Here is a 22,817-nt window from a genome sequence, read left to right on the forward strand (position 1 = left end):
ATTTTATTTTTTCAAAGGAGACTGAACCAACATCATGACTTGAAATTTTCACAGAATATCTTTTATATAGAGTAGAAATATCACTGAAATTTTCAAAAGATTACGTTCAGTAGTTTTTTATGTAGAAAATAAAGTATGACAGAAAGTCTGCAACCGTGGTACGCATTTCTGCAGTTTCACCATCTATAATGAAATAGTTTATCACTGTACTGCCGTCCTAAGGAAAAACGCTGTATGAACCTCTAGGTGTTGCCATACTTCCTTTAATAACCTACGAATTTATTGGGAAAATTCTGAATTTTTTCCCCCAATTTTTCAGAAGATTATGTTCCCAATTTAATCTAAAATATCGGAAAATTTTATGGAAAAATACGCATAACTTTCTTCAAAAATGCATGTCTTATTCAGGGAAATTTGGCAACTCTCGAATGTTCATACGGCGTTTTTCCTTAGCACGGCAGCGAACACGTCCGATTTTTGCGTCTTTAAGAAATGAATTTGGCAGCCGTGGAAGCGCGGGTGATATCCGGGAGGTTAGAAATTCGAATTTACAAGCGCCAAATTTGAAGTTGAACTGCGACCTCCGCGAGTGCGCCATTTTGAAAGAGACACAATTTTTTCGTGAAAATTATGATAAATTGATTATCTGCTGAAAATTGTAGAATCGAGGATATTCTGGCACTGTAGTTTGAAGTGGATTGCGAATTTCAAGTGAACTAACCTCTCTATCTATGAAAACATGGGAAAAGCTGGATTGTCCGTGACCTTATCATTTGAAAAAATTTAGGGGAAACAAAGCTAAATCACAACAGATATGAAAAATTGGGAGTCGCCATATTCTGATACTACTTATGATCAGAGGCCTTACAAATCTAAGCCCTACAATACTGTTTATGATCAGCAGCCATCGGTACATAAATCCAGTCACAATTCTCCACCTTTCGACCCAAATAAAGACGCCCCAACTTTCAGTGGGAAAGCAAACCGCCACAGAAACCACACTCATCATGGCGACCACCGTAGACATTGTACTTGTCACAATTGGGAATGCAGTCATGTCAAAGTCAAAAAAGGTCCTAAAGTCAATCAAATACTTTGTTATGTCTGTGTTTTAATTTTCGGTGGAGCTTTACTTAGTGGAATCATTTACGCTTACTACAACCTATTCCTTTATTGTTATGAGTGCGTTGGAGAACCTGGAAGCACTTGCGCGACGATGAGTGATCCTCAGAAAGTTGATTACAAAGCATGTCTTGGAAAAGTTTGCGTTTCCATGTGCAACAAACAAACCAAAATCATTAATAGGACTTGCATGAAATTGAGCACTTTTTTGCACAACAACTCCCAAGAATCAAGTTCATTTTGCGCGACAGACAAGTGTAACACATTTGTTAATCACTGTTAAAGTTAGCTCTGGGAATCCACCACTGTAGGTACAAACAAGAAGAAAATCATACGGAGTGCTTCAAGTCATGAGGTCTCATGATGAGATCAGAGAAGATTCTCATTAGATTTTATCCTGGAATATGTTTGCACTCTTACGGAGTGGCTTCAAATCGAAAGTGGAAAATGTCAAAAACAAAAATACATAATGAGCTGAATCTGCTCAAAAATTATATTATGTTCCGGAAACAGATTAAAATAGCTCAATAAACTAAGGGCTAAAAAAATTTTGCTCGATGGAATGAAAGATGTGTTGATGTCAAGAGTATTTTTAGTCTGTCTAATTTTATGTGCAGGAAAATTCATCCTGGAAAACATTAATCTGCAGTGGGTTTTGCTTGAAGAAGTCGTTTGACGGCTAAATGGCTTTATTTTATTAGGAACCGTTCATAAAATACGTAATGCTTCAGGAGGGGAGGGAGATCAAGGAGAGCATAATGCCATTTTGATTTTACTACGATAAGCACCTTTGTCACTATCGAGTTACGAGAGAGAAAGGGCGTCAAAAAACCCAAAATGTAGCTTAACGTATTTAGTGAACGGTCCCTCACCATTGAAGAATACTGTCCAATATGAAACCGTTTTCTGAAAAGGCATGTAGACTTCATCTTAAATCGTGTTCTGTGATTTAGTATTAATATAAGCCAGAATGAGTTAACTGGCTGATAAAGACTCAAATATACTGTTGGATCATCGAGTAAATGCGATGAAAATAATGCAATTTAATTATTATACATTTTTACTTACATATATTTTATTAATATTTGTAATCTAAGATCTCTCCAAGCAATCCACTTGGTAGCTAGACTGGACGATAGTTGCTCAAAGTTTTTTTTTGAGGCGGTCTAGAGGATGATGATTTCTGAAAGGACAGGATTCGATGACGATTGGATGTCGGACCAGGTGAGATCAGTGTATGTATGGTAAAGAGGATGGTCTGTTCCAGACGCTCTAACTGGAGGTTCAGTCTGGGGGCATCGATGCAAGTGTTGACTGTTGAACTTTAAAGGTCCACGGGCTGATTACCATTGAACCAAAACTCCGAAAACAACAATCACTGAAACACATGGCTTTTCCTCATTTTTTTGTCATATATGTGAAAATTGTGGCGTTTTTTACTGTTTTTGTACATGTTCAACAGTCAACACCCCTATCGATGCCCCCAGACTGAACTTCCAGTTTGAGCATCTGGAGTGGGCTAATACAGATGCTATCCCATCGAAGAGAAGAGAGGTCAAGGGAGATACCAATGGCCAAAATGCCAAACCACATTCCTCCATTGCGATTATTCAACATTTTTGCTCCTATTTTATTTTTCAAAGAGAAACGTTTCAACTTTATAGCTTGCAATTTTTACAGAGTATTCTGCTGACAGAAAGGAAAAATCAAGGAAATTTTCAAGATATTAAGTAGATTGATTTTCCAAGGCAAAAATAAAGTATGACATGTCCTGATGGTTATTTTAAATTTGTTTACAATTCTGATGAGTAGAGTTTATTCTGAAGAACTAAGGTTTATGGCCAAGAAAAATAGATGGAATATTTGTGTAATTGAATTAAAGTGTTTGATTTATTTATGTTCTAAACTATACATTGAATAAATGTACATGTTTGTTGATCTACTTAACATAAATGACATTTACAAGATTAACATTGATTTGTAATTAATACAATTAATAATAAATTTAATGACAGACATTAACAAATATTTACCATTTATCAATTAAAATAAGGCCTCAACTTTTGACATGCTGTTAATTAAAAACAATACGAAAGAAGACTTCTGTGGGAGCTTTCAATTACAAATCTTCAAAGAACAAACGGCATTAAGTTACTGTTAAACTTAGATTAGTTCCAGAGGGTTTGCTGACAATGATGACTTGACTAAACTTTCCCGTTAGTGAGAAGTAGACTTAATTTGTTTAGTTACATGAATTAATTGTCTTGACACGATTGAGTGGAAGATAAGATAATTGAAAGATGTTACAAAGTTAAATTCTGACAACATAACATGCGTCCTTAAAAATCTTACTAAGCACCTCAAGGCAAGCTAAAGAAAGAAAATTCATGATTAAATAATAAAAAAATAATAAAATATAAAAACAAGAATAAACATTTTTAATAACTAACATTTATAATGTATATAGCATTTACATAAGTAGCCAAAGGCAATATTGAAGATCGACGGTGAAACTAATAGACCACATATCTCATTTGAAGCGTATAAAAATGTCCGCTTCCATTGTATTTTTTGAAGGAGAACAAATCAAGATCATTTCTTGACATTTTAACAGAGTTTACCTCGCACAGAAAAGAAAAAACACGGAAGTTTTCAAGAATTGAGGCACTGGATGCAAGAAGGGCACTTCTCGATTGCAGTGTTCCAGAATCTCTGTTGCTAATCGATCTCTTGGAAAAGAATTTAATGTGTGATTTTGCCAGAATTCTTTCCATAGAAAATTGTAGAATCGTAAGGAATATTCAGTGAAATTTTTAGTGAAATAGATGCATTCACTTTCCTTAAAATGAATGAAATATTAGAGGAGACTCTGGAACACTGCAACCAAGAAGTGCCTTTTTCCCACCCAAGGCCTTAATTAACGTTGAATAGTTTTCCATTTAAAAAGTACAGTATGGCAGAAAGTCTACAATGTCGCAAACTGAGATACAAGGTCTGGTGCTTTCACCATCGAAATACTCTGAGCACTTTGGAACAGAATTTGAGAGGGGGAAAACTATAACCTTCCGCTTTTTAAGTACTGCACGACCATAAGGTCATTTGTAATTTTGAATTGACATTACTGAATGGGATCAGGATCTTGCTTTCAAGACGAAAAAGAGAAGTTGTTCTGATGTCACACACATTGCGTTGCAGCAACAATCATGCTAAAAATATTTTTCTTTTCCTAAATGTACAGAGAAAACAAATATGACATTCAGCAACAAGAACTTAGTTTAGGAACATGAGTCAATTTGACAAAAAATTGATTTGACTTTATTGATTCTTTAATTCAACAAAAAGCACACATTTTAGTGGCAAAATAAGTTAAAGGTACAATTAATATTGCTTTTCAAATTGAAAAATAAAGAGAAACCCACGATCTCCAATCACTCCATAACCGCCTTGAAATATGTATTTAATTTTATTATTGGGCCAGAACTAACAAATTTCACTTAATCAGGGTCCTTGACAAATTGTTTAAAGGCAGTTTCATGTAAATGAAATTAACTCAGGTACACTGCAACTTGGAAATACTGATTGAAGTTTTACTTTAAAAAAAGGAAAAGGGAAATTCCTTGAAGAGCACTAAAATAATGATGAGGCAAATAAGTCAAACAAGTATGTAAAACTGTAAAAACTGCAAAAAAGGTGAGGCTCGCATGGAAAAAGAAGGGCTTGAATAAGATAAAAAGGATTTAAAAAATTTGGATATTTTTAGTAAATAGTGCGATTTCCTACGGTTAACAGTAAAAGTCAGTTCCTTTAATTCAAAGGTGTCACTGAAGAGTTGCGCAAGAAGAAGGCACAGCTTTATTCTCTTTCAGTGCCCCCAATTTTTTGCCTCCTCCTGCAACAATACTAAAATGGGGTCACAACCTCATTGCTTTTCATTTGTAAAAATTGGCTACTTTGAATACCTCGTTCTGCTATTTTCGAGGGGATGATAGCTTCTCCTATAAAAAGTTTGCCACTTCTCCTTTGCAATACTGGCTACACTTTTGTTTTGATCAACTTCATACATATGTGTCTGATTCAGAGAAAGTTTCTTTCGTAATATAGGATAAGAAGTAAAGATAATTAAATGAAAAAAAAGTTGAGAAAATCAGAATCAAAAGACTGTTCGTTTGGAATTATTATTTAAATTGGTTTGCAAAATCATGGGATGCCTGCATACATATCTTAAATCAAGGAAAAACTTCATTCAGCAAATATTAATCCAAGTTTGAGTGGAGAACTTGAAAAATCTTTTTCCTGTATTATAGAATAAACGCGTTCTGCTAGACTGTGTTATGAACAATCGTTTGATTACTAGAACCAGTGACAACAAATTTATTGATATTATAACTATTCTGATTTAAATAAAATAATATTTTACGGAAGACAAACACATATAAATTTGAACAGAAAAACAAGGTTAAACAAAACATGGTTACACAAAGGAAACAAAATATTATGCAACATGCAAAAGTCGATTTACAAACAAATAAATACGTCACTTAAGTGAAAATTATGGCATCCATCAGTCTGGTAAACTGAACATATTTAATAAATCTGTTACGGGCCGTTCATAAAATATGTATCGCTGAACTTCAGATTTTTGGAACTTCCCCTCAGCCCTCGTAGCGATTTTGTGTTGTAGGCTCCTCTTCTGTAAAAACAAAATAGCGTAGCGCTCTTCTCAACCCTCCCTCCCTCCATGGAGCGTTATGTATTTTATGAGTGGCCCTTTACAGATAGTTATTTCTCTTTCACTTTCATGCTGACATACTGATTTCAGTATGAGAGATGATGAAAAGGCAGTAAACATCCGAAGCGATATCTACTTAACAATGGCATTAGACACTCAGTTTATCTATGCTACTCAGCTATGCAGCCAAAATCATGATTTCTTCTTTTTTTGTAAAATTAAAACACCATAAACAAAATGCTCAACGAGGCTTAACCTAAAACTTAGACATATTTAAAAAATACTGTTGGCAGTTGCAAATGGCAACCAAGGTACTAGAGTTACAGATACATAAGAATAAATTATGGAAGTAGTTCCTTGTCTAAAATTGTTTAAGACTACACAGCTCTGATTGATTGATCAATAAAAAGGAATTTATTTACTTTAAAAAAAAATAATAAAATATGATTGCTTCCCAACTTGACAAAAAGGCTTTAAAATTACCAATGAAGTTAGCATTAACTTAAAAAGCAATGATTTAAAATTTGCAACACTTTGTTTGTCTCATGTGGTATGAAAAAACTGGAACCTGATGAAGAATTAAAATTGTATAGCCTACATTGGTGCGGCTCGATCAGAGAATGACAAACTGTCTATTGCAGCCTTCCTCTACAAAAACAACACATGAGTCTGACTTTGTTTGCAACAAACATGATGCACTTCCGCATCAAACGTGTCATGCACTAGTTTTTAGTCGAACTTTAAATAGAATTGACGATCAAATAGAAACTTTATTGTTCTAGTTTTCTGATAGACTAATGCATGGCACGTTTGATGCGGAAGTGCATCATGTTTGTTGCAAACAAAGTCAGCTATGCATTAGTTTTTAGTCGAACTTTAAATAGAATTGACGATCAAATAGAAACTTTATTGTTATAGTTCTCTAATAGACTATATTAATACGTTCTTGATTCAAACATGGATTTGATGTCATTTTCATACAGTAAAGTAAAATGAAAACATTAAAACAGGCATTTTTAAGGCACCAAGCACGCCTTTTGTGCATACGATTTAAAAAAGAAGAGAAATAGATTGTCTATGTAGGTATGATACACAAAAATTGGCTGAAAACAGAGTGACTATAAAATTGTAGAAGAATCCTGTCATTTTCATGACAAAAAAAAAAAAGAAAAAAGTCAGCTGTATAAGATTGGGTCCTTCAGTGTTTCATTTCATCTTTAAACATTGCTATTACTAGCACAAAGCAATTATGAGTCATTCACAAGTATCACAATCATGTTCAGATATTTTTTTGGCTAATTAATGGGGCCAACCACCAGAGCTTGAATCTGTTATACTTGCAGTTGACATATTCAGCAACAGTCACTGTCAGCGCTGACTTCCTTTTTGGAAAAAATTGATTTCGTGTTAAAACAGCAGCTTTGTTCGAAGGATTCATCAGTAAAAAGGCTTTTCTATTTCGCACTTAAAGCAGAATAAACACTCTAAGAAGCAATTTTTTAAAACTCAACTCACAAAAGACTTTTGTTGTCCACTTATGCTAACAAAAAATAAAAAAAACCTGATTATCGTCGATTTTTAGTGTTGCACTCTTCCTGATCACTGATCAACTACAATAAAACTTTTTCAACGCGAGACATAAGAAATGCACAAAGCATTAGGATAATTCTTGACTATATTCCATGAAAAATTCCTCAATTTCACACATACGCTTTCATTAGGGCATCCGTCAACTTACAAAGAGTCGGAGATGTAATGCAGTTGGGCGAAATAGTCCTCTAAAAATGCACTATTTCAGATCTCTAAGAATGACACTACAGCTGCATTACTGGACTTTCAAAAGACTACTCTCCAAATCCATCATTAATTTGATTTTTGAGAAAATTTGCAAAATAAAGCAAGTCTGCTCAAAAACCACTATACACAAAACTAGTTGCTAAGATAAGGCAAAGACGGCATTTTACATTATTCAACACTCACTGTACAAACAACGAAAAGGCTTCAGTAAGAGCTGTGGATTAAAGACTGATAGTGTTAATTTAATTACTGCGATTAGTAATTGTAAAATAACTCGACCACGTTTGACTCCTACTTGTTGAAATATTTTCAAATATTCCAGGGTTACAGAAAGGTCTACTGCCAAGGAGTACTAGACCCACCCACTGGTAAGTTTATGATACAATTCTTCGTTTAATGATTGATTTGAGTCTTTGCTACGCATGGATAAAAATATGTAGCCTCCGATGAACTCATGGATGACTTTGCAATCTGCTGACAGAACAGAAAACACAATACTGCTGTCTTCAAACTGAACCATCATTTGTTTCACTTCCCAGTTGACGTTCCATGCCTGAAATAAAACATCAGCTTAGTTAGAAGAGGGTTAAGAATAAGTTAAATTTAAAATTCTCTCTTGTGCTGGCAATAGTAATCAATGAAATATTGACAAATTAAGTATTAAACACCATCTTAGTTCAGGCTTGATTGTTGAAATTTGGTATTTTTTGACTGGACAAGACATTCAGGTGAAATAGAGTTACTGATTTGATGGCTGACGATAAAGTGTTGGTTACAAAAGAAAAGACTTTAGCTCCCCGTCGATTCTGTCCAACATGGACACAACAAAGAGGACTCCTGACAAAGACGACAAAAAAATCATTCATCCTTATGCGTCACACTGAGGCGCTCTGCAACTCCCAATGGCCATCTATGTTCATCCGCTCAATGATCATCAGGCAAATGATATACCTTAAGTCCCTTACACCCTCTTTACATCTAATTCCGATTTTTTAGAAATAAGAAGATATTTAATAAGTATTTTGAGGGAGTTTGAGAGATTGAGAAAATTCACAAGGATGAAAAAATCTTACTAAAATTAATTGCAAACAGAGATATGTTTAAAAGAGAGAAAGAAAAAAAAAAAAAAAGCAATATGATTTGGAGTAGAAGCAACATTTATCATTACTGTAAGCTCTTTCATCCCCTAAATTTTCATTTCTTGTTACAGTTGGTTCAACCGATTTCCATAGTTTTGCTGCTATTGTCAAGAGAATTCCATAGATGAGCATGCTATATTTAGATGGAGATATAACTCAGGTTTATGATAGAGTTGTACCTTCTCCCATTTGAACGATGGAAATGTTCAATTCTTGTCACAATTGGTTCTGAAGATCTACCCAGCCGATTTTCCTTATTTTTGCAATTATCAATAGGAGACACTCTCATAAGAGCCTGCTCTATTTACAGTAACTCAAGAGAGCCTGTGAAGCAGGCCTTCGGGGGGCGCCAGGCACTCTTAGAGCTGCATAGCAACTGAGCTACCCTCCTAGTAAAATATAATTGTTCTCGGATAGAATAGTACCGCCTGTCTTATGATGGGGATTCTAATTGAAAATCCTCTCTAACTGGAGACTTGCGAGGATATCCAATTATTCTGTATCATACCCTAGAGATGTATCCTAAAGCGAGAAAAAGAGAGAACAATGTAAAATGTAAAGAGCGATTAAAATAGACAAACCTTGACAGTGTTGAAGCGCCAAATCTTGATATGGTCACCCGTGTTGATATCCATGCGCATGAGGCGATTGGATGCAACACCAAGGAGCTCCTCTTTTTTATGACCCACTAATTTGACTACGAACAATGAAACACCAAAATCTGGTAATGACTGCCAAGCCTTGATGTAGTTCATTTTTGCATCAACTGAACTTAGACTTTTGACATTGGCGTGCGCTTCCAATATCCGCTGCACAAGCTGTAACAAAGCATAACATCATTTGAAGAGACCGTTGGGATGATAAATATTGAAAGTCAACTTATATAACAAAATAAGCACTCTTATTAACTTTTTCATGAGATGATTGGTCAAAAATGGGTTGGAGGAAAAAAAATAGGCACATAATCGACTCTTCATTAACTTAACAGGCTTGCGGTCAAAGCAATGATAATGATCTTTCGACAAGGTCAATAAACAAGGTCTGGGCAAAAAATTGCAAGGTCATGGGTAGTTCTTTTTTCTTGTGTAGAAAATAAAAGAGTAGAAATCCGTTTTGATTTAGACTTCAGAATAATACCTGAAAATGGGCCAGTTGCTCAATTTTTTTTATTGCTAATATGAATGGAGCTAAGATTCCTGATGTCACAGGAATTTTCCTAGTGGTTTTTGACCACCGGAAACCCTAAAAAAATTACCTTAAAGACTCCCCAAGACTAGGACTTTCAAAACGATCACTTTTGGGCAGGCACAGGTCTGGTGCACTCGCTACGTCACAGTACAATGCGAACCTGGTCTCTTTGTCACTTACAAAGTATTCATTATTTCAACGATTATCAACGAGGTCCATATTAAATGCGAAGGGGAATAGGACAGTTTCATAAGACAGTCCTGCTTTCTGATGGATCGAATGCTTTGACTCTTCGCAAACTTCAGAGCCATGCGAAAAAATCCAGGCCCCAAATAAGTCGAACAACATCTCGATCAGTCGGAAGGTTACTACTTACTTTTCCTTTAAGTTTCTTTGTAAACCTAGATGGCACATAATCTTCCGGTGTAATATCTAGGGATGCAGGGTTTATGGCGGGAGCAGGAGCTGCACGTTGCATTTGAAGAAACGCAGCTATGGAACGAGTCTCAGCTTCAAAAGAACTGTCAGCCAAGGAACGTCCTTTTGATGCTAGCCTACAGGCTGCCATCCACTTGGCATATTGTTCTTCCTGAAATCAAAAATACAGATAATGAAAACATCAAGAAAAAATATACCACGAATCTGATGGGAGAAAAACTAAAATGAAAAATATTCATCAAAAGTAAGTAATACTATTTTAACAAATCTGAGGGATAAGATAGCTGAATTTGCGAGTGCAAAAGTCTGTGACAGTTAGGTATGATTAAAGTCTGCACACAGTACTGGTCATAGTATTACAAAAACAAGCGGGAAAGCTCTAATACGTGGGTATTAGAGAAGCGCTCAGCGGTGAGCGCAATTTTAATGAGTCCCAGATTTAATTTACTACCTATTAACTGAGTATGTTAAAATTTGCAATAATTAAAACATCTAAAATTGTGCTTCCTCCCCCACCCCCCGAAAAAAAATCCAAGATCCATAAGAAAAATAATGATCCATTACTTAAGTACCGAAATATTAATACATAAAAAATCCTCGATTTCTCATAAAAACAGAGAAAACTATTACGGCTCCAAAAAAATAACTTTTCTAGATCATTTGAAGAAAATGTATCAAAGATGAACGTATCACTTAACGAGGCCAAATTAATTGTTTTAATGATGCCCTAATTGGACACGTAAAAAATATTATAGGTAAATAAATGAACGAAATATAAATATTAATAGGTAAATGATGAGACAATAAACGAAATCAATCAACTGCAACTGATTGTGAGTACTGAAGGTAACTTTTCGCGAATCGAAGGCACCATGTGTCCGCTAGGTTGCAGCACACTACGCTAAAACCTTCTAATGACTCATGATCAGACACAACCTTTCCTATGTTTATTGTTTATGCTCTATGATACTCTGTCTTCGTGATAACAGGATTTCATACAATACAATAATCTAATACGTAATTACGTAAATAGAGAAAGAGAATTCTTGCAATACCAGAATTATAACCAGGGTAAACGGAAATTACATTCATTTTTTCCTCCTCATATTATGTTGAGCCTTAGTGAAAAATCTTTTCCACTTTCCTTCCGCAGTTTTCCTTCTGACAGCAAATTGTTAATCATGTTCTCCTGAAATCCTTGCTTTCATTTAGTAGATTCGGAATTTCTCATAAATTTCAAGAATTTAAATGCGTTTACAGAAATTTCTGGCCAACCAAAGGCAGAAGTTGCCTCTACGCCTTAATTTATAAAGGTAACTTACGTTCTGTGTAATTAATAAACCATGCTGGCCCAAATATCTGAAACCCTCTACTGTGATAACATTCGAATCAGTCACTGTTACAGGGACAGTAATATCTTCAATGTAATCTATAGGGATATTGTAGGTATAGGTATATCGTAACAAGTCAACAGTGAAACTAGCAGACCATGTATCTCGTTTGCGGTGCTTAAAAACCTCCGCTCCCATTTTATTCTTTTGACAGAGAACAAATCATTTTTCCTCCTTGGTTTTCACAGAGTTTTCTTTGCACAGAGAAGAAAAATTGCAGAAGTTTTTATAAATTGATGTTGGTTGGTTTTCCGTGTAAAGAAGAAAGTATGAAAGGAAGTCTACAACGTCGCAAACCGAGATACGGGGTCTGGTAATTCCACCGTCCAACTGTATTTTACAGAAATTACATTGTGAGTATGGAGCTGATCACTAGAATTACTATGCATAGATATGTACCTAGGATAAGGGTGGTTGCAACAGTATTTGTCATGAATGGTCCATGACACCTGCAGAAAAGATCGGTGGTTCCTGAGTGATGATAAGAGGACTCGTAGGTTTCGTTGAAACGCATGATTCTCATATGTATCTGTAGAGGTATAGAGTTTTGGCCTGCTGAGGAGTTGAGTAAATTAGGAGCCATTGCTCATAAGCTGATAAAGTTAGGAGGAAACACGATGAAACTGTAGAACTTTTGATACTTTGAGAATGTAAACAAAGACTCAACCTCAAAAATCTTTCACAATAATATTGTGTACTCAATTTCCAAAAACTCTATGGTTCATGAATTTTTTAATCAAAGGTAAGTAAAAGTTCTCCAACTGGATGAGAGATGGCCGTAGTGATCATTCGACGAAATTCTCTCTGAGCCATTTTACCTATTCATGGAATCAAGTAAATGTAGGTCCCCGTTTATTAGACGATGCGACGCATGAAAAAATGCCAGGCGAAAGCAGTATCTTTTGTTATTGTAAGTCATAAAATCAGGTTGTAGGTAAGAAAACTTCCTCACACATGGAGGTGATGTAACTTTCAACCTCATCTCCTACATAGTCTGGTGGAACACTTATTATCGTCTTACGGTAAGTAATGGAGAAACCTTGTTTTATCGTCTCAAAGCGAGTCCTTAAGGAAGGTTATTTACCCTCTTTACTGAAAAGTAGACAACAGGCCAGTTGAAATTTTGCTCTCATTGAGCGTTCAAATGTCTGTGTTAGGTCTGCGGAGATAACACATAAGGTGTCTTGCAATGAATCTGACGGAACCAAATTCACCAGAGAGTGAATGAGTAAATGAGTCATGAAACCTAGAATTTTTAGTACAAATAAGAGGCTAACACATACCTTTGTTATGGAGCAATGTGAGAGGTAGAATGTAGCGGTTTCAGAGTAGAGTGTTATAAGGAAGATTTATGAAACTGTCGGTGCCGCAAAAAATCTTAGACTTTGAAAGTACACAATTTTCTGCTACTTCAGATATCTCAGATTTTTTGACACCTAGTTAAACTCAATAATTAGAAGTTGTGAACTGACAGGGATGTGATGACGACATCGCTTTGAGAATAACAGATATTCTATGATCAAGGATACACTCGAGCGGTCCTTTTCATAATTTGCAGCGATGAGGTGGTGACAATTACGAAGGTACAAATCCCTGCGCTTGAGCTGCGCAAAATGCTCCAGTCGTTTATCTATGCTATTCAGCATAAAAATGCAAACCGTGTTGTAATTGGTGCTTGAGAACAACTGTGGTACACTAGTATAATGAAGCATTTTGCATGTATCGCAAATGGCAGATCTCCTACCTGACATACTTTAATTAACCCAAAAACACTAAAACAGTCTCTGAGGTAGCATGATAATTGGTCAAATAATTTCACAGCATTATACTTCAGAAACTTTCACAAACTTCACGAGGTGGGCAGAACGAGTCTGAAGACAAGACACGACATACGTTGAATAATTCCAAAATATTATGCTTCAAATTTCAGACAATTTCACAATCTTAAATTTCACAACACAATCTTAAACGAGGCGGATGGATTATGGAATTAATTATGGATGGAGGGAGATGGACGAAATATGAAAACACAAAGGAGTAAGCGAGACGCGAGAAGCAAATACGGGAGAGTAGTGTCATCTGAATCTGAATCGCGGCTATGTACCTACAGAAAATGAACATTGATCTTATTAAGCCAGAAGAGGGCCAAAGACGCCAAAACTCATGAACCAATCAGAGAAGGGCAAAAGGATGGCAATACTCTCCAGTACCTAGGTCAAAGACACATAACCTAGATGTAGGCGAATTCTACTAAGGTCTCCGAATAAGGTTATCACCGGTGGAAAAGTTTTCGGAAAACAGAACGCGAATCTTGAACTTTCAGAAGTAATTATAGGATAACTATAAACCGCATAGCAAAGAGAGTTTTAGGACTGTTATTTATTTCTTACGCTAATTTGCATTTAATCGTATTCACAGAGGCATAATGAGGTAATCAAAAAAAAAAAAAGTAAAAATGGCGTTTCGTGCATCGATGAGTTGGTGCGCCATTTGATCGCTTGAGCGCCCTACTATACTAGAGCTCTAGTGGCAAATCGAAATCAAAAAGCGCCGCCTATCGGCTGAGCGCTTAAAAGGAGCTGGTATTAAATAACTTCAATTTTCATCTTTAGGAAGGATAATGGTTACTCATTGAAAATTGTAAGTTGTAAGTTAATTGGGACGCATTCACAAAAATGCACAATATGGTTAAAAGTTGTAACGTACCGTATCACATCGGATCCACATTTCTGACATTCCATCAGCGCTTGGTACTTCCAGTTTTATTCCAAACTTTGATTGAGACAGGTTAACATCAGGTGTGACCTCACAGCCTCGTAGATTGATTTCGTAGACGGGAGAGTTAGTTTTCGAATCCTGGTGGTTTTTGTACAGATGGAGCTGCAAATCTTTACAGGTAAACCAAAATCTCTTGTATGCTTTCAGTGTAAAGCGTTTGGGCCTGCAGAGAAAGAACATGATTAGATGGCGCCAATTAATTAAAAATAATAGAGCTATTTATAGAGGCTGACTGATTTGCGTCAATCCATTCATATTTAATTATACACTTCTTTCCTGCAAATCCTGCATCCACAGTAGGTACATTGTTTACTTTTCATTTAAACAGATTTTACGAAAAAATATTGCAACAACTACGAGAACAATATACCTAGTATTTATCTGTGTGATTTGAATTATTGCAAGGGTATCAAGCAAAAAGGTAACATAAGATAATACAAATTATCTAAAGGAGCAAGAATTATGGAATTCTCTGTCTTTAGTTTCAGTTTTAGTCAGGAAATTAGGTGTATGAAATTACTAGTTTAATTATGTTGTTTTGTCATTTCTCCTTTCGAATTTCATTCACACTCTCATTTGTACATTAGGCAGTACGATTGAAAATCAAAATAAAGAACATGTTTGAGTCGAAGTAAAAATTGCGGCTACGTAAAACTTTAACCTAAAGTCACATGGTTCAATTTTTCATCAAACTTTTCCTCTAACTATTGAATGTGAATTTTTCCTATTTGACTACACAACTGCCTTTCCTCTTGTGTACACAGTAACAATTTTCATCCAATAAAATTGTGAGAAAAGTTGAATGAAAAGTTGGACTGTGTGAATGGACTTCAATGTATAGTGACACTAATCAGAGCAATTAAGTACCAAACAAAATAGTTTTCACTTGGTCAAACTGCACATATGAGTGAGCATGATAAACAATAAAATCTGTTGAGACATCCATACGGATACATGAACAGAGGAATTAAATATCAGGACAAGTAACATTTGCACCTTTGGTTCTGTCTTAGCATAGCAAGGACTAGTCTAGCATGATAACATTATGATTACGACACCGATCTGTGAGAACCAGTAGAGATTGAACCCACCACACAACAGAATCAGGTGAAGAATGTGGCAAGTTGATAGAGGCACATCATTGACAAGGAGTGTTAAATCGCAACGGAATGACAGTTGTACACTCTTTAGGATACTGTAGTAATGTTCATTTATGTGGCAAGCTAACAGATAGCGTTCGCAGCCTTCTGGAAGTTCTTAAGCTAGAACTTGCATAACTGCCGCTTATAGGAACTCGCATTCATGCAGGTCCGAGCGTAGTTGGTGAGGCGTCTTGGAGCTGAGAGCCAAAAAAGTTATGGCAATTGTTTCATTAAAGTAAGCTACACAAAATAAACAAACAATAAATGATGATTGAATAAATATACTCATAAAAAGAAGTGGGAGAAGGACATAAGAAGAAATGTAAACCTACTTTAAGAAACGGAGATAGTCGCTAAGCTCAGGCACTTGTGTAATATCGACTGGTGAATGAATATGAGAGCCTTCCAAGGAAAACTCTAGGTCAGTAAGCGCTGCATCGATGTCATCATCAGCAGCAGACAAGTTTGTGCTATCTTCAATCAACTGCGGGACCCCAGCTTGGAGCGTTACTTGGACCTGGAATGACCAAGAAATATAAATTGACTTAGAGTTTCTCCTCTATACACCCTATAAGAAGATTTACTTTCAGACACTTTAGTATAGACACACATAGACATAAATACATTTTTTTGAAAAGACTCCATGACCAGACTCTTGACTCTTGACTCTTGACTCTTGACTTCATGCTCTTTGACTCCTACCTATTTTAAGATGACTCGAATGATCTTAAGGATGATTTGGTTTGAATTCAAGACTTTGAGAGGTGCTTTGAGTGAGGCTGAATTTTGGGTAAGCCCTAATTATGAAAACCCAATTTTGAAAAAATTTAAAAACTCCCAAGCCCCAAATTTGAAAACTACACATTAATTTTTTTTTCCTTCTTCTTCTTTTTTTCCACTTTAAATACCTCTGAGGGGATAATCTCACGCTAGTAGTCCTTAACATCCCATACCCTCAGTCCCTAAAAGCTACAACCACTCCACCATAGGAGACCGAAAAATGCTAACGAATATTATTCCTTTGGCATTTTGGCAGAGGGGTCTGTTTTGCTGAATAAAGAGCAAGCAGAAATTATACTCAGCAAACAGGATTTGTCTGCAAGAGGATTAAAAACATCTAAGAAGATTTGGAGTTTGCTGGAGCCTTAATCGGTTTTTGCAAAGGTTCCTCTTGTCAGGGTCTACCGTTGCGCCACTTGGGCCTCATGTCTTTGTGTGCATTCTTATATAACATATATTGTTAGTTTTGAACCCTCCACTAGGACCGAGGATTATTTAACCATAGAACCAGTCTAAAATTGAGAAAAATAGGTCCTATTTCAGCAGAAACTGATTTCTTAAAATATTTGAGAATTTGATGTAATTTTGGATTTTTCTCAGTGACAGCATAGTTGTAACAGAAAGGTACAGTTCAATTAAGCAAAGTCCGACCAAGACTGATGCTTTTGCCTTTGTTCACTTTTTATTACTATAAAAGATGTCTTGGTGGTACAAACCTGTAATGCGGCAAACATGAGGGCCTCTTCTTCAGTGCAGTCAATTTCTTCATTTAAAATTTGCCACTTGGCTTGTTCATACAGCTGATTGATTCTGACTGCATCCAAACGTGCATTCAAATCGTAGAAGGAGTAGAATTTAAACCTGAGCCGCAGGGTGTCGAACTCTTTTACACCTTGTTCCATTATTGATAGAGAGGAGTCAAGCCATCTGCAAAGAGTAACAGGAAATAAAAAATAAATTATATTTATCTATTCAAATACATTTAAGTGCAGTTTTACTAGTACAACACTTAAATATCATTAAATACATTCTGCCATCTCTCTACTTACTAATGTTCATTAAATATATATCAGTGCTGTATAAAGTTAAACTAAGATATTTATTTTAGTCATATTAACCAGATTCATCCCTACTAAATTATTTAATGCATTTTATTTTGGTTTTAAAATTAAGAAATATATTAAATGTATAAAAAAATACAGCCATTTGTCTTTATTTAGGGATCAAGCATTCATGAAAAAGGATAACGTGATAAAGATTATCAATAAAGTGGCACTGCATGTATCAATCACAAAGAAAAAAGAGGTAATGTCTGAAAGATATTTATAACAACTTGACCATAATTTTAAGAGTAAGATTGTTTATAATGAATAGCCAAATTTGTGATTCTTACACAAATACACCATGTAATAGCATACTTCATATAATTTGAAGGAAAATGTACAACAGCTGTCAAATTTATGGCCTCCCTCTCTCCTTGAATTATTTCCGTTGTGGTAAGACAAATGTGAAAAAAAATTCAACTTACGCAACATTCATCCTTGCTCTTTCTACAAGGGATTTTGGTTTCACTAATTTTGACCTGGCTTCATGGGTTGGCACTGCCGGACTATGTGCCAGAGCTGTATCTGTTGATCCATTCAGGAGTTCTAGGCTTATATTGTGTCCATTTGTCGTGTGATTACCATTCATTTTGTAACTATCATTCTTCCATGTGTTCTGTAAAAAAATCATAAGTTAAATTAAAATAACTACAGTTTAAATTTTATGATATCCTATTCTTTCACATTGACGATGAACTACATGTCATGCAATTTTACAAGTGATTCCAAAAACGTATAGATTCAATTAAAGTTAATGGGTTGATCAAGTTAAACACACTGGAATGACTCGAAATTCACTACCTTCTTTCAATCAGAAGTAACATTAGAAACAGCAAATTATGAAAATATTGACCATGCTGCACATCACACTGTAGAAATTTTTAAAATAAGGCATTATTTTTTCTTGGGCACCATTTGATGTAAATAAATAAATAAAAAAAGGCCCTGCTTTGCCCAGCATAAAATTTAAAAGTGTCTTCTTGATTCTAATCCAAACCGACTGATTAAAAGTTGCAGTTGATCTTTGGTGTAGGTACTATCTTCTGAATCGCTTGTATTGTTACTGTCCTCTTTGAAAAATGTTGCATTTAGTTAAATCTAACGAGTGCATACTCCTTAATTTGAAACTGAGGGGGCGAATAATTTTTTTTTACTCACAATCAGAGATTTCGAGTTAGTAAGATGCTGCAATTACCGAATCATGAAAAGTGGTTCCAAAGAGAATTCGAAAAGAGTTGATTTTAAAATAATCTGTAGGCACATTGTACAATTCGCATTGCACCTATTTTACCTCTGTACAAAACACATCTCCGAATCAATTTATATTTTCAACCCAAAAATTTATCGTCAAGTGGTTCTTTTTTCTCCTTCTCATAGGCTCAATAGTTTCATGAATTAAATTGAACCAAGTGAACTACATTTTGCGATGAGAAACTAAGTTACCTGGCTCATCCAACAGGCGTATATTTGCATGGGAAAATTAAGGCACAAATGTTGTTTCTATGATGAACCAGAAAAAATGGTTCCTTATTGCAAAACGTAGTCTAGATGGAAGAATATGAGCCCTGCACTTACCGATCTGATGGGAGAACTAATAGGTGTAGAGTTTTGACTTTTGCTTGATGATACGGGTGCACACAGAAATGGTGGAAATGTTTTGTCTAGACTGTGCGTTGATCCAGTTGGGCTATGATTGGCAATGAATGTGTTTGTGTCTGGTGGTATGTTGTTTCCATTCATTTCATATCTATGATGTTTCTTAGCTTGCATTTCTTTATAGTTACTTTTCAGATGACAAGGTTCTAGGGGTTTACACAAGGATAGCTCTTCAGGGTGTCGAATTCCTGGAACAGATAATAAAAATATAGGGTTAGTGGAATCAGTACAGTAAAAGATGGAAACCTAATAAAAAAGACCAAACAAAAGCACCTAGCAGGGTGGCATGAAACATAGAAATAAATGAATGATTGGAAATTTCAGTGAAATATTTCATGAAATTTCGCGAGGCTGTGAAATATTTCATAAAATTTCACAACCCTGTGAAATATTTCATATTTTTCAGGGGCTAGTGTATGCAACTTGCACTCAAACACACAAAAATAGAAGAAATTCACAATTTTAACATTCTTCAAAACATGAAAAGGGACCGGTATGTTTCGATATGTTTCATATATATATATGAGTCGCTTTTATAGCGCTCTTTGGCGCTGTGCGACGCCTAATCGCCACAAAGCTCGGTCTTCCCACAGGTCATCAGGGAGTTGACAATCTCTTATCTCATTTAACACCCCCTGTCGCCAACCTCTCACTGGGCGTCCCCTACGTCTCCTCCCAGGAGGAACCCAATCAAGCATCTTTTTTGGCAGCCTCTCTTCCGTCATCCTATTGACATGACCATACCAAACAAGTTGTTTGGTCATGACGGTCATATGTTTCATAAATTTCTGAAATTTCATGAAATATTTCACGTGAAATTTCAAAATTTTATTTTTCATGGAGAACGTAGAGCGTACTTTGCGTGTACGTAGAATAAGTAAGACAACCCACAGTCCACACATTGGCCCGCTCAACAAAACTTTTTCGATTTTTCAGAATTTTTCGATAAAATGTCAAAGGGGCGCATCACCCTTTCCAATGGGCACCCTTGTTGTTTCTATATTCAGTTCGATTTTCTGAATCTTTTCAGTTCTGAAAATTCAATCAGAAAAATTTCAGTTTGACTTAGTAGCAACAAGTGGTGACTCAATCTGGGTCAGGTCAGTCAACAAAAATTTACCCCTCTTAGATAAAAATCTGGGTGAAAAATAGACAGGTCACAGAATGTTACGATCGCGGTTTGACAAAAAGGAAAAAAAAACGGGAGTGGGCAGTTGTATCTCCGACAGAGGCCCCGTGTTTTTGACGGTTCGAGTGAAAAAAGCAAACAATAGGAAAATGAAGAGTTGGGGCGACCCTTTTGGACCCTGACTCGGGCGGTCTCCTCGGATGCTCACGGCTTGAAACAAAATTAACGATTCGCTTATTTACTTTTTCCACAGATGAAAAGACCTACGGCTCTCGTCAGTGAAATTTGGCTCCGGCTCAAATGGCGCCAGGCGCCTCTCCGTTGATTTTTTTAGATTTAGTCGAGTCTTACCCGGTGTTGTCATAGAATACGTCAAAATTAGTTCCATTCAAATGTAAAATTTACATTTAATTTCGACTTGAAACTTAAGAAATTTAAATCTAAAAGTAGTGCAAGTTAAGTTAAATGTAAAATTTACAATTAATTTCGACTTAAAAGTTAAGAACTTTTGTTTCTTCGTACAATTTTAGATAAAACCAAAGCAGAGGTATATTATTGTTAATAATAAAAAGTAGTTATTTTCCAACTAAAATAATAAAAACAAGAATACATGAGATATTTTATTATTGCTATTTTCCATTCCGAGTGTCGAGTTACTAAAAAAAAGTGGTTCATACTTTAAATACAAATTGATTCCTCCCTTTCTTTCCCTCTTTAAATGAATGGCAACAGGAAGAAAATTGAATATAGGTAAAACGACAGGTTGCCTAAGACCAACTGAGAATTAGATTTGGACACACGTACAAGTGATAAGCAGTGAGGCGCTTAAAACTTCGGTAATTTATGCGATTTGAACGACCTGGCAACCGGCGGAATGAGCGGGAAACAGGGGCGCCGAAAACTAGACCCAAGTTTCAATATCATTTCTCGACTTACTCAAATCGCCCATCAAGTGGAACCGACCTGTGCTCTTTCCAACTTGACTCATCCGAAAATAGCCAAAATGGGCCGATATTTTTCTTTTTTTCACACAACGTTCAAGTTCTCCTCCTTTCAACGAAGTATGTTACGACCTGTGACTTACGGGTCGAATAATTCGGATCAGGCAGGACACATTCGAATCTCTGAAAAAAGTTCATCTTACGCAAGTTTTTTTCAATCATTTTAGAATGCTACAAACTGAATGCTACAACTGTAGATAGGTGTATGAGAGACCATTTGAATGAGTTTAAGCCGACTTCAGTGACCCAAAAACAAAAAAAGCCACAAAAAACTAAAGAAAAAGAAAAAAAGAGGAAAATATACAAGTTTGTAGCTACAGTTGCCTTGTTTCCTCTGTTCGAATTACCAGGGTGTCCGGCCATTGATTTTCTTTTCTTTTCTCATTCAAGCTGACGATGATGTTGGCCGATTCTTTTTTTCTTAATTTTCTCTTTAAGGGTAAGTTATGGCTATTATGGTGTGCATCAGAGTCGTTACGCACTGGAGCGCCAATGAGGTCGCTTTTTGAGGCTGCTTTGTCCAATACTCCTGAAACTAGAGTGCAGCGACTGGCGACGCCATACGTGAGGATTTCCAGCTTCTGGCTTCCCTCAGAGTGTATAAGTATGCAATTAATCACATAAAAACTCGAAGTCCCATACATTTTTGACATTTTTATGACTTTGGTCAACTTAATTTGTCAAAATCAGCGAGAATAATTGAGGCATTTTTCGGTTAAAAGGGCGTATGAGACTTCCAATGCTCCGTTATGTGTCAATCTTTCCGTAAGTCTGTTCCGAGTTTTCCCTCGCCATTGTAAGGAAGTACCTAAGTCGACTGTGAATGAATTTCACCTGCCGCAAACGCTATAAAAAATCGCACAATCTTAGCAGCATTGCAAGCCCCTTACGCCCTTTTACCTCAGTTGGTCCTCAATTGGACGTATCTCTACCAAACGGAGCTATGTGCATTAAGGCATGGGCCCTGAGACCCATAAGAATACACGCATAGCAGGGCTCACGGCATGATGCACATAGTTCCGTTTGATAGACATACGTCCAATTATCGATTCGAATTTTGACGGATAGGAGATTAGGAATGCACCGTTCAAGGATCGACTTCATCGGCGCTCCAGCGCATAGCACTCTAATGTACTCTATGATGGATATCGACCCGATAGTGAGACCCCGGCGGATTTTAACGGAACCATACACGCGAGCATAGCCGCGCGTTCGTGCGGGTGACGACCACACTCACACAGCGACGACCACACTCACACAACGACGACGGTGACTTCCAACGGGAATCGAAATTCGAAAATTATCCTCCGAGTGCGCCACCCCGTCCCTTGATCAAACAGTGTGCATCTCTCTGAGAGATTAGACCGAATTAGGTTAGATTAGATTGGCCGGAAAGGGTAACGAATGCGGCAGATGGTCGCACC

General features: G+C 36.2%; 1 protein-coding gene across 1 annotated transcript in view; it reads right to left on the minus strand.

The window, feature by feature from the left end:
* Nucleotides 1–2,984: 2,984 nt before the first annotated feature.
* The window catches only part of LOC109031827 (unc-112-related protein), a 78,436-nt gene continuing 58,603 nt past the window's right edge, over nt 2,985–22,817 (minus strand). The window contains exons 3-10 of the mRNA XM_019043606.2: nt 19,183–19,451; nt 18,033–18,223; nt 17,221–17,431; nt 16,057–16,241; nt 14,511–14,745; nt 10,352–10,564; nt 9,369–9,605; nt 2,985–8,201 (exon numbers count right to left, since the gene is read on the minus strand). Coding sequence (XP_018899151.2) covers nt 8,001–8,201; nt 9,369–9,605; nt 10,352–10,564; nt 14,511–14,745; nt 16,057–16,241; nt 17,221–17,431; nt 18,033–18,223; nt 19,183–19,451 — 1,742 coding nt within the window. The 3' untranslated portion in view covers nt 2,985–8,000. The remainder of the gene's footprint in view (nt 8,202–9,368; nt 9,606–10,351; nt 10,565–14,510; nt 14,746–16,056; nt 16,242–17,220; nt 17,432–18,032; nt 18,224–19,182; nt 19,452–22,817) is intronic.

The sequence above is a fragment of the Bemisia tabaci genome, chromosome 2, assembly GCF_918797505.1.
Source record: "Bemisia tabaci chromosome 2, PGI_BMITA_v3".
Classification (NCBI taxonomy): Eukaryota; Metazoa; Arthropoda; class Insecta; order Hemiptera; family Aleyrodidae; genus Bemisia; species Bemisia tabaci.